Genomic DNA, 14,567 nt, shown 5'->3' on the forward strand with positions numbered 1-14,567 from the left:
GGAGTAGAGCTGCGGGGGTCCAGAGGGCTTAGGCCGGAGCTGAGCCTCCTCCTCGGGAAACCACAGCGTTTGGAGGCCCCAGAGCACTGTTCTAATAACCCCCACATACCCTGTAAGAGAACAGCCTTTCCACGCAGCCCACAGAAGACAGGCTCCCTTTCGTCAGCCCTCATCACAGGCCCCGTAACCTGGGAGAAAGGAAGCAGAAAGAGGGAGAGCAGGAAGTGTGCGCGGGCCGTGCCCTCACTGCAGGTCCCTCGAGCTGGACGGAGGGAGGAGAGGCCCGCTGAGCTGGAGCTGAGCTGGAGGTGTATAACTGGACCAGCCTGCATGGCCTTGTTTATACCAAATGTGACCTGACAGCCACCAGATCGGCCTAAGCTATCCTGAAGGGACAAAGAGGGCAGGTTTGGTCGTGCCTGCTTGAGGACAGTGCGAAGCGGAAACTCACACTGCTTCACGTTTGCACCCCACTGAGCTCCGATGCGTCACGAAACTGCTCACAGTGGCTGTTATTATTACTCTGCAGTCCTTTGTTTAAGATTCTTTTTATAGCACTTGGAGCTCCAGGAAGGAAAGCTGTGAGCCCAAATAAACATGACCACCCAGACTTTAAAGGAGGTGAGAAAAGGCCTGTGTCCCCCGAGGCCCAGACCCCCACTCAGGCAGAAACGCTGCCTCTGGGGGCCTGGCCCTGCCCAGAGAGAGGGGAAGTTTCTTCGCGCCAGAATCATGCAGCCCAGTAACTGAAACCTCCTGCAACTGTATTATTCTGAGTAGCTCCCGATTAGCTGTTTTCTGTTCCCTTCCTCGCCTGGAGCCCCTTTTTCTCACCCGGTTTCTGGCAGAAGGGGGTCGGCAACGCATCCCACCCGGACTGCACCTCAAGGGGCGGGGCCCTGGCAACCCCCCTGTCTTGGCTCTGCAGCTCCGGGGAAGGGGCACTGCTGTCAGTCTGGCACCTTTCTGTCACCGCAACTAAATCCATTTCAAAGTGAAGGAGGAAATTTTTTTTAAATGAAACCATGAAAAAGGAGTTCTCTGACAATAAACACATCAATGCTCATTTTCCTTATTATTCTACTTTTGGCTATTTCGTATAAAATCTTTAATTAAAGTTTTTCTTTGAAATTGTCATTATCAACCCAGAAGAAAGAAAGGGGGGAGAAAAAAGAACAACACAGCTGTGCAGACATGAAACGCTATTCAGGACTAAATGAACTGGAACGAAATAAGTAGCTTGACTGTTATGTTCTTAGTTTTGGCTCCGTATTCTCAATAGCACAGTCTAACTTGTCACTTTATATCGATTCCATCTGTTTACACTCTGCAGAGTATTGGCTTCCTACCGTGAACATTTCCTATTTACCAGCTGGTAGAGATGAGCCAAACCAGATAGGAAAAAATTAGACCACATTCAGAACCTCATAAACACAAACTTTCCGTTTGGGGACGTGTGGGAGGAGTGGCCTGCGCTGCTCACCTTTAACAAAGGCTGTGCCTCGGTACCTCCAGGGTGACTCTTTCTCCTCCTGCTCTGGCGTTCGCCCCCACGGGCCGAGGACGATGCATTTACTCGCTGCACGTATGCGAACCCTGCCTTTACCAAACCTGAACAAGCTCACATAAAAAGACTTCTACATGAGACTCGTGAAAACAGAGAAAAGGGAGCTGACTATGAAAGACCTAAAGCAACTAAGAAGTTACGGTTGCTATCATGGAGCAACGGCCCATAAATCTGGGTTGGGGTTTCCTTGTAGCCAAGGTGAAAAGGAAAACTTGCTGGTATATGCACCCCAGGCCATGTCAACCTTCCCTCACATTGGACTTTCATTTTTAAAATGTTTGCCTACAACATATAGCTTAAGGACGTCTAATAAGAAATTCTAGCTATCCATCGAACTTCTGACACAGCAGTGGAAATGAGTCCCAAATCTAAATACCTGGGCTTTAAAAGGTGCCAAATCTAGAAGCAATACTTCCTGCCTCTCCTTTCTTTCTAACTCAGCCCACACCCGTAGGATGGGCTCCACCCCAGGCACCACAGGCCAAGAACATTGGGGCTCTTGTCACCGGGACCCCCGCTGGCTCCCAGGACCGAGCTGCATGCTGGGAGGGGCGAGCCAGGCCACTCCAGGAACCCCATGGTGACCCCACACACCGGAAGTGCTCAGCCAGCCAGCTAGGCTGACGTGATGACCACTGGTTATTTCCAAGGTCTGATCGGGGGTACCTCTGCCTCCCGCTGCTTTTGCACCTGCGTCCATGACACTGCTGACATCAATCTCCTCACCCCTCCTTCCTCCTGCCATAAGCCCCTTTTCAGAAACCTTCACTGAACCACCAGCGCCTCCACCTGCACACCTCACCCCATGCTTTAGGGTTAATACCCGACCTTCAAATGCTTCCATCTTTTTCTCCAGCCTTCCTTTCAAACTTGGCCTGTCCCATCCTGCCTTGAGAAACAGAACTCTCCACAGAACAGTCACAGGGCTCGTGTCCTCACTGCCCCGGCCACATCACCACGTCCCCTTCTTACACGAGACTGCAGCCCCGAAAGCTCCCATCTCCAGCCTCCCTCCACACGCATTCAAATGCCACCTGGGGTCCAACTCAGGCTCCAGTCTTGCCTTCCTCATGGTTTTTCCCCGCTATTCCAATTACTGGGAACTTTCCTAACAGAACTTAATTTCTTCGCCCTGTAGGTATTTACTGAGTTGCTATCCTGTGCCAGGGTCTGTTCAAGGCACTGAAGTTACAACTGTGAGCAAGACAGAGACGGCGCCCTCTCCAGGAAACTCGCCCTGGCGATAAACAAGTAAACAACCCAAAATCTCAGTGTTCTAAGTGTTAACGAAAACACACAATTTTCGATAGCGTAATGAAAAACATCTCCCTGGAGAGATCTCTCGTGGTGAGCCATCAGCCAGGCAACCAAAGGTCACGGGCCCCTTACCTAGAAGAGTCTGATGAGACCTGACTTACGTTTTCCACAGCTAATCCTGGGGCAGTGTGGAACCAGGTTGTCAGGGGCCAGGAGGAACAGGAAAAGCAGTCCAGGGGGTGCTGACAAAGCACAGGGCAGGGACAATGGTGGCGGTGGGGATGGAGAGGTGACGGCGTTCACAGCACAGCAGAAAGGAACTTGCTGGTGGACTGGATATGGGACAGCAGTATCAAGCCTAGTCCTAGGTTTCTGCTTCCATGACTCAGTGAACGATAGAACAGTTTACTAAAGGAGGGGGGAGGCCAAGGGAAGAAAGCTTCTGGGGGTTCGGGGGCGGCTGGCAAGGAGGACAGTCAGAAGTTATGATTTGCTCTGTGGACAGTGGTGAGTCCCGAGATCCGGGTGGAAATATAAACGTGGCACCATCAGCAGGTAACCCTCTCCTCCCTCCCCCTCTGCAGCTTTAAACTCAAAATGACCACATACTATCATTTAACTTTCCACGTGACAATTCATGTCTTATTGCCTCGAAATGCAAACTCCTCAGTTTTTGAGTAACTTCTGGCACTGTGGTAACTTCATAATTATTCTCACATAGAATCTCAACGATATTGCAACAGCCTTGCAATACCGTTTCCCCCTTTCACAGCCGAGACTTGTGCTCAGGGTCACTCAGATGGGAGCATTGCTGCTCAGACACACACTCAGCTAAGTCCTGGGGCTCCAGCCTGCTCCCCCAGCACCGGGCTTTTCAAACACCCCTACAATCTTATTTGTACTATTGATTTGCCACATACAGGAAGATATTATTTAAAAGAAAAGATAAATTTAGTCTGAAATAATTACAAATTCTGGTATAACAGAATCTTTGCTTTCGTTTCCCGACAAGCCTGTACAAATTAATAATAGAGCAACCAAAAATAGGTCCTGGGGTAGAAATGTTTTCAATATGATTTTTTTAAAAAATAAAATGCCAACTGATTATTGTGTTATGTGAAATTCTCTAGCTCAAAATGTAAGCGCTGTTCTGCATTTAGTTGCACGCAGACACACGGGTAAGAGCTGTGACATTATTAATCACTACATCCAGTTATGATTGATGGGCTTTTCGGCGGGGAGGAAAAAGTGCCTCAGACGCAATCTGTCCCAACAGCTCTGCGATATGCTAATATTTCCTTCAGATGAAAGAGGAGATGTATTCAAATACCTGCTATAACAGGCAATTAATACCAAGCGCACCAAGGTAGAGCAGATACAAGAGGGATTAGGAGAATATTGCAAATTAACCAAAAGCTTGTGTGTTTTAGTAAATGGCCTCATTTTGAGTTTGACACAGCCTTTTTATTAGGCAAACAGACTGCATTCCAGTACATTCCTTCATGCTAATGTGGTGTTACAATGTTAAGGTATGTTTATGACATGGCTGTGATTCCAGCAACTGTTTCTTTATTCTTCAAAGCATCATTTTTTAAATGTTTTAAGGAAAATTCACCTATATAAGAAAATGAATCTACCCATCACTTCTGTCTCTTCTTCATGAGGCCATTACAGACAAAGCAAGCAGCTTCGTACCTCTAATTATTTACTAATTGCTTCCGAAATGACTAAGGCTGCACCCACAGAACTCCAAGGCACCAGGGTAATCCCATAAAAACTTGTGTCAGATCAGTCGCTGCCCAACAGACACACTAGTCACGGCTGACGGGGTAGACCAGATGTTCTGACATCGTGGCGCCCAGGCTTAAAAAAGCATCCCTGAGCAGGGTGGTGACTGGGTACGACAGCAAACAGCCTGGGGCTTGGGATGTGTTTGTTTGTTTATGTCTTTAACTGAATTACGCATTCTTGCATTCTAGTCTTCACTGAAGAAGAGCATTTTTGTATGTTGTGTGTGTGGAGGGGAGCGAGTCATGTCATTTCTAAGCATACACTGTGTTCTCGGGTGGGTCAGAACAGCTTGCTGTTTCTCGGAATTCCCTGGACAGCGTCCACCCCACCTCAAGTGGCAAGATGAGATTTTCTTCCTTTGTCAGCCTCTCCTTTCACTTCCACCTTACCCTCCTGTGGGGAGTTGACAAAAGATAAAACAGAGTAAAAGGACCAAAATGCAGTTAGCTGGCAGCACACTCAGCCTTTGGTCCTTTCTGTCCTGGCAGATTCCTCACCTGAAGACCAGAGACCTACGTCTCGGGCCTGGACACGGCCACCGCTCCAGGATGGAGCCGGGGCCCCGGGGGCAGGCAGGAAACACAAGCCGCTGAGGAGCTGGGGAGGAGTATGAGAGCAGGACGCCAGGGAGAGTAAAGACCAGGAAACTCCCCAGTGCCCATGTGAAGTAGACGCTACCGGGACAAAAAGATGCCTCTGGTTGGAACCCAACCCCCCATCCCAGGGTGATGGTAAACAGACCTCTCTCTGTCACAGACTGGGCCCGCTCCAGGCATCACAGTCACATACGCTGACAGCAAAGGGAGCTGCACTGCCTTCTGAAAGAGGCCCTCCGAGAGGCAGGGCCCCAGGGTGGAGGGCACGGACTCTGGCGCCAAGCTGCCAAGGCAGCCATTGCAGCCGTGTGCCCTTCGTCACACTGCCGAGCCTCTTCTAGTTTCCGTCCATCAACGGTCCTGGTGCGGTTCTCCTGGGAACAACATGATGCAGCCCAGGAAAGTACCCAGAACCGCTCCTCAGAAGCGCTCAGCCAGTGCTGTTATTACTACTAGAGCTGGAGGAAGGGCCAGCCAGCCCAGGGGACCTTTCCGTGGGGCTGACACAGGCGCTCTTGGTTGTCTTCCCCAAATCCATTCACCTCGACCCTCTTTTCTCCTTTCTCACAAAACCCTCCAGTTTCCCTTTTGTTCAGATATCCACCCTCTGGTGGCCATGTGCTTCAGGGAGGGGGCCCAGCTGCCACACGACAGTAACCAATGCCACTACAGTTATTGGGTTGGGTGTGGAACATAATTTGGGTTGTGAGTCACGGGGAGAAGTTTCCCCGTGTTATAGTCGTGTTGGGAGAAGTGAAACACTAGAAAACACCTGACATCGCAGTATCTGCAGGTCAAGCCTCCGGGTGACCAGAGGAGACGTGACGCAGCTGGCCCTGGGCCTGCCCACCCTCCTGACTCCTTCTTGAAGGAGATGAGACGTTTCATACTGTCTTGCCAGTCCCGTTGGATTTTGTTTCTCACAGGGTAGAACAACCAAACACCTCGGTGCTGAGGGGGTGGCACCTGGTGGCAGGTAAAGCCTAGAATGGGAAGGGTTTCGAGAGTGCCTGACAAGGGAGAGCAGCCTCACTGCTGGGAAAGGACTAGCATTTATTGAGCACCTAGTGTATGCCGAGGGCTTCACTTACATTGTTCTCATTCTTCTTGTAACCACCCTGACAAGTCGGTTTTGTTGTGTCCACTTTCCAGAGAAGGAGACTCAGCACAGTGAGAGACAGACCTGCCCAAGGCCCCCCGTCGGAAGCTACAGAGGCTGGAATCAGGGTGCCTGATTCCTACCAACTCCCTCTGTCTCCTAGGAGACGATGAGAGCAAAGAGCTCGCAGGCCAGAGAACTCAACAACCGGTCAAGGGGATGCCCAGTGCAGGGGCAGAACAAGAGCCAAAGGGAAGCACAAATGTGACCAAGTGCAAAGCAGGCGTCAGGAGAGTGAGGGCAGGAGGCCCGTGTAGGCCGAGTGCCCGCTGAGCAGAAGCTGAGTGCCAGCGAAAGCAGAACCGGGCCCCCCTAGGCACACAGAGCTTCCTCTTCCCCCGACACAGGGCCGCGGGCTCAGACGGCAGCCCCGTCCCGTGAAGCCAGGAGCATGACCACGGAGCATGACCACGGAGAGACAGCGAGACGGGAGCTGGAGCATCCAATTGTCCCCTGACGGACGTAGACGAGGAGGCTCTGAGCCGGAGGGTCTGATGGGGTAGTGAGCGTAAGCATGAACTTACGCTGGCGGGGCCAAGTGCACGTGAAGACGGGGAGGCTGAGGAACCAGCCGTCAGACCCAGCTCGCCGCAGAAGGAAACAATTAGGAAAAACAAGCACTGGGCTTCGGTCAGTTTGGGGAGCCCACTGCTAATTATTTGTTCGTTTATCAGTGCTAGAACGCACATACATTTAGAAAAGTCTGGCTCCCCAAATTCAGAGGCATTTGCCTGCATTCCTGGCTCCAGTGAGCCATGAGGGCTTCCATTTAAAACAAAACACTTAACATTCATTCATTCCCAAACGGTAGCGATCACCCAGCAGTGACAACCCATGTCTGAAAGGGCGCCTTCCGTGAGTAACTGCGCGGCACACTTCTCAGTGTCCACCTCCATGTATGCACCAGCTGCAGGACCAGAGACACGTGGGAATGCGCTGAGGCACACAGCACACACAGGAGGGCATGTGGGTGGGAAGGGAGGAGGTTCACGCATCCGTACCTGCGCTTCAAAGGAAGCTGCCAGAAGAAGCACAATCATAATAGCTGGCACTGTCCAGGCTGCTGGGTGCTTCATAATGGATATTTTGAAGCCACACACCAGCACGTCAAGGTGGGTATTATTTTCCCCACTAACAGATGAAGAAACAGGCCACGCTGTTCACTGGTAAATGGGGGAACCCCAAGGCAGAAACCCAGGTTTGAATGGGTCCCCAGGTCAGTGTTGGCCCATTCCACCTGCCCACCCAGGGTTGGGGTCACAGGTGGAACGTGGGCCACAGTTCACGCTGGCCAGAACGCGTGTCAGATCCCAGAGCTGCCCTGGGAGGTAGGGCTATCTCAATCCCACGCTTCTCAGCCTTTCACTGGCACCTTTCTGTTCTCACCAGGAGTCTCATGAAAGCTGCACTGGTTTAAACTCTTAATCAGTGGGAGGACTTCTCCTACTGACAGGATAAAAGGGCAGGGGCTGGGCTACAGAGGGCTTAGGGCAGGGCGTCCAAACTTTTTTCAATGGTTTTCACCAAGGGCCATATGCGGTAAAATACACAAACAGCCGGGCCACTCACTCGAGGTGAAGTACGTATTGCCTCACCTGATTTATTTAAGTGAACTAAATATATTTTTGGAATTTGCTACAGGCCAATTAATAATGGAGTTGGCCCGTGGGCTGCATTGTGGACCCCCCTGGCTTAGATGACAGGATGGTTAGTGGTGGAGTTTCCGTTCAGCTTTCCTCATCAAAGCCTTCTTTTCAGTAATTTCCAGTCCTAACTTATGTCCACACTAATGCATAGCAGTACATGTTGATACGGTGATTGTCAAAAACAGAATTTTATGATTAATACTTTAGTAAAGTATTAATTAAAAATTAAAGACACATACCATCAATAATATCAATCATATTACATATTTCTTACAGAGTAACAAACGGACCACAATAGAAGCAAATAATTATGCCAGGTTCCGACTAATATAAACTATAGTGAAACTAGATTTTTAGGAGCACATGATGCTAAAACATTATCATACTAAGAAGAATGTTCTGGCGTTCGTGGCATCAGCCAGGAAAATTCAGACAGACATTTTGTGGATTTCTGGCTATTTTTGATTTTCAAATGCATGAAAATCTCAGAAGAGTTCAAAAAGGAAAGAAAATTTGTCACATTTTAAATCAACACATTGAATCAAATAAATTAAACCATGATTCTCAAACTGCTCGTGTAACTGACAGGTTCAAATGCATTTTAAAAAGGGGTCTGATTCCAACGCCTCCATGTCATCAACACGTCCTCCCTCCTGACTGCACTGTGACACCCAGCCCTAAGCAGCCAACGGGAACAAAGCGACGTGCTCCTTCTCTAAATGCGCAGAGCGGCTGCTGCAGCCAAATGACTCCAGACGCAGTAGCTATCACATTGAGTTTACCGATTATTTTTACCATGCTGGTCTTATCGGCATTTACAGTGGAAAAGCAGTCGTTTTCTCTTTCTGAAGAAGACCTTGCTTCAGTCTCAGACAAACACAGAAAGGGCAGCCCTACTAGTAATGGTCTGAAGTTAATACAAAAGCACTTAATATTCCAGGCCTCTGCTGGCGTATTCATCAAAGAGCTGCCACCCAGGCGGTCAAAGTCGTCTGCATACAGGCTTTCACGTCCGCTTGTTACAAGAACTATTTAGTCCGAGGACTCTGACAGGAGAACACAGGTGACAGGATGTGGCTCGTTTGACATCATCCACCTCTGCTAACAATTATTTTTGACAAAGGGTGGGGCGGGGAGGGATTTTTTTAAAAGGTCTCTTACCTTTTCTCCTACTTGGATTTCAAGTTCTTTCAATGTCCGACAGCAATTCATTTGATCTCCACTGCCCCTTCAAAACAAAAACTTTTTGTTAAAATGTCTACCCAAATAAAGGTTTATATAGGACATGCCAACATTCAAAATTACAAGGATTTCTAAATTACATATTTTTAAATGCAAGGTATTTCTCATGTACTAGCATCTGTCAGAAGCGTGCTCTCGGACCAATTACTTAGCTTCTCCCTGCCTCAGTTTCCTCATCCGTAAAATGAAATACCGCATTTACTCCTCCTGGGCTAGCGTGAGCCGTGAGTAAGGAGGGCGGACACTCAGTGAGCACTTACCATGGCCAAGCCCCCCTCATTCAATCCTCACAACAACTCTGCGGCTGAGGCGCCCTCACCATCCCAGCTGGTCCCCGTGGGGAAGCGGAGGCACAGGCGTCAGGCCCAGGTGGTCTGGCTTCGGAGCGGCCCCACCCTCTGCTGCTGCTCTTGGTTCTGACCCCTGCAGGCGCCCAGCCCACGCTGAGGTGCCCTCTCAGTCGCTCATGAAGGACTCCATGGTGGATGTGTGTCTACACCACGCCTCGGCTCCATCGGCTTTTCCTTATTAACCAGTTTTGACTTCGCATTGTCTGTATATCTACAAACCACTTCAGAGCCCCTCTTTGGAACCCACTGGTCGGGCTGGGGTGGGGTAAGAAGCGACAGACTCATTCTGCTCGGTGGCGGCGGCACCTCTGTACTCAGCCTGCGCCTCCTACACCCAGGCCTGGGGCCACGGTGGTGCCCAGGATGCTGCTGTTCCCAGTCTGGAAAAGGCTGATGCAAGTGCTAGCCAGACAGGAAATAAGCAAGCACGTAACGGAAGCTGGGATAGTCACAGGTGCCATGAAGAAAATGAAGGCAGGCCGCGATCAAGTGTCTGGACTTCACGCTAGAGTAAAGGGAAGCCACGGGCGCGTCTCGGGCAGAAATTAGCTTCATTTTACACAGAAGGAAACCGAGGCTCAGAGGGGTGAGGTGCCACGCCCAGGTTGAAGACGGAACCTTGCCAGGAATCCAGTCTTATGAGTCTTTGCTAAATGTAATATTTTAATGTTGTTTTAATTATGTATTAAGTAGATAGAAAGCACTACTTGTAACAAATGTTTACAATTTAAAGGATAAAAGTCAGACAAAGGTCTGCATACCCCCCATCACCTGGAGAAACGGAGCAGTAGCTGTGCGTCTGGAGCCCCGGCTGGCACTCGGCCCCCACCTCACCCTCCTCCCCAGAGGGTCAATGCTTCTCAGCCTGCGTCACATGGCAGCTCCACGTCTCCCTCTGTCCAGCCCCGCTCCAGCCCTCTTCCCTTCACAGCGTCTCCCCTAATCTACACTCTGCACCCGACACTCCGTCTCAGGGTCTGATCAGGAGAACCTAGCCCAGCTTTCTGTAGTATTTATTGGGATGGGATGTCTTTTTAAGTCGTTTCACTCTCACCCATTCTACAAACACAGGTTTCAGTTTTTCTCTCAGTAAATTTTACTATTTGTTATCCAGCCATTCTTTGTTTTTAAGTGGAACATTTATTATAATTACTGATCCATTTACAATTTCTATTTGTCCTACCCATTCTGCTCCTCTGGTCTTTCGAGCTGATCCCGTTTTTATCATTCCGCTTGTTTGCCTGTACAAGTTTGGGAGTTACTCACTCCATTTTTAATCGTGTTAATAGTTGCTCTGGAAATTATAACCTGCATCCTTTTCAAAGTCTAAGTTAATTAAAACTTTTATCTTCCTACTGGACAAACTAACAACTCTAGAACATTTAATTCCAGTCCGTCCTCTCAATTTTAATATTACCACTACCGTGTGTTTTACCTCTATTTTTAAATTCCCAAAGGCATCATCATTTCCTACAGTCGCTAGTGTTTCCCACAGTCGGTTGATATTTAGATTTAACTATGTATCCACTGCCATCTTTGCTCTTCATTCCTTCTTGCATCATCTCAAACCTTCCATCTGGGATCATGTCCTTCCACCTGAACTGTAACCTTAGAATTGCTTTACTGGGTCTGTTGGGAGCCAAACCCATGTTTGTTTGAGAATGGCTTTATTTTAATGTTGAAAATACTGAGAGATATTTTTGTTAGACACACAATTCTAGGACGGCAGTGATTTTCTTCCAACACATCACAGTTATGAATCCACTCTTCTCTCCTGGCTTCCACTGCCACTGTTCAGAAGTTACTTTTGCCTAAATATTACCCTTTGGCTACTTTTAAGATCACTTTGTCTTTGGGGTTCTGCCCCAACCCGTTTTTAATCCTGCTTGAGATCTGGCCTCTTGAACCTGCAAGACAGTACCTTTCATCAGCTCTGGAAAGTCCTCAGCCATTGTTGTTTGGATATCAGCCCCATCCCATCTCTCATTCCTCTCTTTATAGAATTCCAAGTACATCTTCTATGTCTCTGTGCTGCATTATGGCTAATTTTTTCTGACTGATCTTACAGTTCACTTTTTTCTTCAGCTGTTTATTAAATTAATCAAGGACTAAATTGTTATTATAAAATATAACCCACTTGCAGAAAAATACATACAACATATAGACCGTGTTTCCCCGAAAATACGACCTAGCCAGACAATCAACTCTAATGCATCTTTTGGAGCAAAAATTAATATAAGACCCGGTGTTGTTATGTTATGTATGTTATGTTATGTTATATTTTATGTTGTTATACCCGGTCTTATATTATAGTAAAATAAGACCAGGTCTTATATTAATTTTTGCTCCAAAAGATGCATTAGAGCTGATTTTCCGGCTAGGTCTTATTTTCAGGGAAACATGGTACATGGTTTAATTATAATTAAAACAAATGCCTATTTATAACAATTACCCAAATCAAGAACTAAAGCCAAACACGAAAAGCCGCCCATTTGGTTTGTTCTTCTCCAATCGTAATATTTCCTCACCCCGGTAGTAACCACTATGCTAGCACTTACGATATCATTCGCTTTTATTTGGTTATAATTTTGCCACCTAGGGATGTATCCCTAAAAAATCCAGTTCAACTTGTCTTTTTTTAACGTCACATGAATATAAACATTCTTTTGTTTCTTGCTCCTTCACTCCATATTGTGTCTGTGAAATTCACTCAGGTTTCTGACTATATGTGTCATTTACTGGTTTTCATTGCTATTTTTTTCCATCTATTCAATAAATACAGGCGGTGCCAAAAAAATGTATGCAAGTGGACACTTTGGTCAGCGTTGCTCAAGCAGTAGTTCGCCGTCATCAGAAGTGTCCAGACGCTGACGGTGACCACTTTGAACAACTCTTTGTAATTGCAGAAGTCAAACGTGACTTGTATTAATCTTTTGTCATCGGTACGTTACAATTTTAATACAGTTTTCCTTTCTTAAAATGTGTATACAATTTTTGGCACCCTCTGTATGTATTAAGCACCTACTATGTGCCAAATGCTGTCCTAGGGGCTTGAGGTACATCAATAAATAGAACCAATAAAGGTCCCTGCCCTCACGGAGCTCACATTCTAGACTGAGAAGACCCCATATGAGTATTAACCTAAATAGTGTAGGAAGAGTGATCTATATGGGCGCACACTGCAGACAGAGGGAACAACCTGTCGGAGACCCTAGGACAGGAACAAGAAAGCCAGGGGATTTGGAAGCCAGTGAACGAGGAGCACCTGTTGGGGAGCACGGCAGGATCACAGCGCCCTGCAGATCCACCGAGGATCACCTGCATTCGGCCTTTTGCGTATCTTTTAGAATTTCCTTCAGTCACGATCTGCAGGAGATGAACTCTCTCAGTTTTTGTCTGAAAATGTCTTTATTTCACCCTCAATCTTTATTTTTTTTTTAAATGTTGCTCACTGATTTTATCCTGTCTTTAGTCTTCAGAAATGCAAATAAGTTGTCCAAGCTGAATTGACCTTCAGAGGCAGACAGACTCAGGATGCTACGCAGAAGGTTTCTTCCCTGCTGTACAGGGTCCTTTTCTGGAGTTCCTTTAGCTGCGTGTTTCTTTGTAGCAAATGATCCTTTTCCCTTCCACATCCTGCTTCTCTTGGCGGAAAGCCTTCTTTCTTGCTTTTCTTCTTTACCACAGTCTACCTGCTACAGTCAGTGTCACATCTGCTCTGTTAATTAAAGCCCTGAAGGCCAATACATGGTCTTCGTGAATGAATTTCACTTCAACATAATTATCAGGTTCTTTAATAAGTTCTTCAGAACATTGTGGGGAATCAGCTTGTGTGGTGCTCGGAAAACTTTTAAGAACTTCTACTAAGATGTTTCGATTGTTTTGTATACGGACAACTGTAGTTACTCTCCAGGGAGGCAGCTTTGTGCCAAGTGCCATATGCATTATCTAATATGCAGAAGACACTCAACCCACATGCAGAAATGTCCTACACGTCCATCAGAAGCAATTTACTCATTTTAAGTAGAACGATTCCTTGGATGTTTCTGAAGGGATGACGATACTACCATTATTACAGATGATGTGAGGCCCTCTGTGTTAGATACAATAATTGTTCCATATTTTGTCCTTATCAGCTTTCACACACTCGGAGGCATAGAAACTTTTTGATATCATTCCAGGTCTTAAATGCCTTTGGAAGCAAAAGGTCCTTTTGAATCTTCATCTTGCTTCCAACCTAATCAACCACCATAGGACACTCAGGAACTTCCTTGTATAGTGATTTTTAGACACTTCTGGTAAGTCTAAGACGGCCAGGGCAGAGCAGGTGACACACCATTTCTGTATTATGTTCACATATTGTTGTCAAGGGCACCAAGGTGTGGCTGACAGAACATGTGACCTCTCAAACCATGTTTCTAGAAGGGAAGTGCTGTAACCAGAATAATAAGTTCGACCACCACAAATTCAGGGAATTTGAGCTGCAACTCTGTCAATGTCCTAAGATTCAGCCCAACTCTAATGACCTGATAATTCAGTGACCGCAAAGGCTGCCTGTTATTTTTATACAAGTCACTATGAAGAAAGTATACAAGTTCTAGTTGAAAGGTAACCTTGAACACCACATGCAAAGGTGCCAGATATTTCTCCCTTTTCAAATATTCTTTTACTAGTGGATGAGCATACGCTACAGCAAGAAGAAGAAATGATTCCAGGGATTCCCACAGAAAAAGCTTTTATTCTTACAAATATAACATAGAATTCTAATATGGCAAATATTTTATTTCAGCACACGGAAGAGATTATTCCACTGTCTTATACCTTTCATTGTCACTGTTGACACAGCAGAGTCAGTCTAACTGTCACTCCTCTAAAGTCAATTCAGTCTTTCTTCTCACTGTTTTTAACATTTTCTCTTTGATTTTATGTTCTGCAGTTTCACTGTGATATGTCTAGGCA

At 47.0% G+C, this 14,567-nt stretch overlaps 1 protein-coding gene across 7 annotated transcripts in view; it reads right to left on the minus strand.

The window, feature by feature from the left end:
- The window catches only part of EFCAB6 (EF-hand calcium binding domain 6), a 215,066-nt gene that overhangs the window by 170,082 nt on the left and 30,417 nt on the right, over positions 1-14,567 (minus strand). For all 7 annotated transcript variants that reach the window (XM_074326517.1, XM_074326519.1, XM_019715052.2 and 4 more), the window contains one exon: positions 9,178-9,244. In XM_074326517.1, the coding sequence (XP_074182618.1) occupies positions 9,178-9,244 (67 nt within the window). The remainder of the gene's footprint in view (positions 1-9,177; positions 9,245-14,567) is intronic.

The sequence above is a fragment of the Rhinolophus sinicus genome, linkage group LG02, assembly GCF_036562045.2.
Source record: "Rhinolophus sinicus isolate RSC01 linkage group LG02, ASM3656204v1, whole genome shotgun sequence".
Classification (NCBI taxonomy): Eukaryota; Metazoa; Chordata; class Mammalia; order Chiroptera; family Rhinolophidae; genus Rhinolophus; species Rhinolophus sinicus.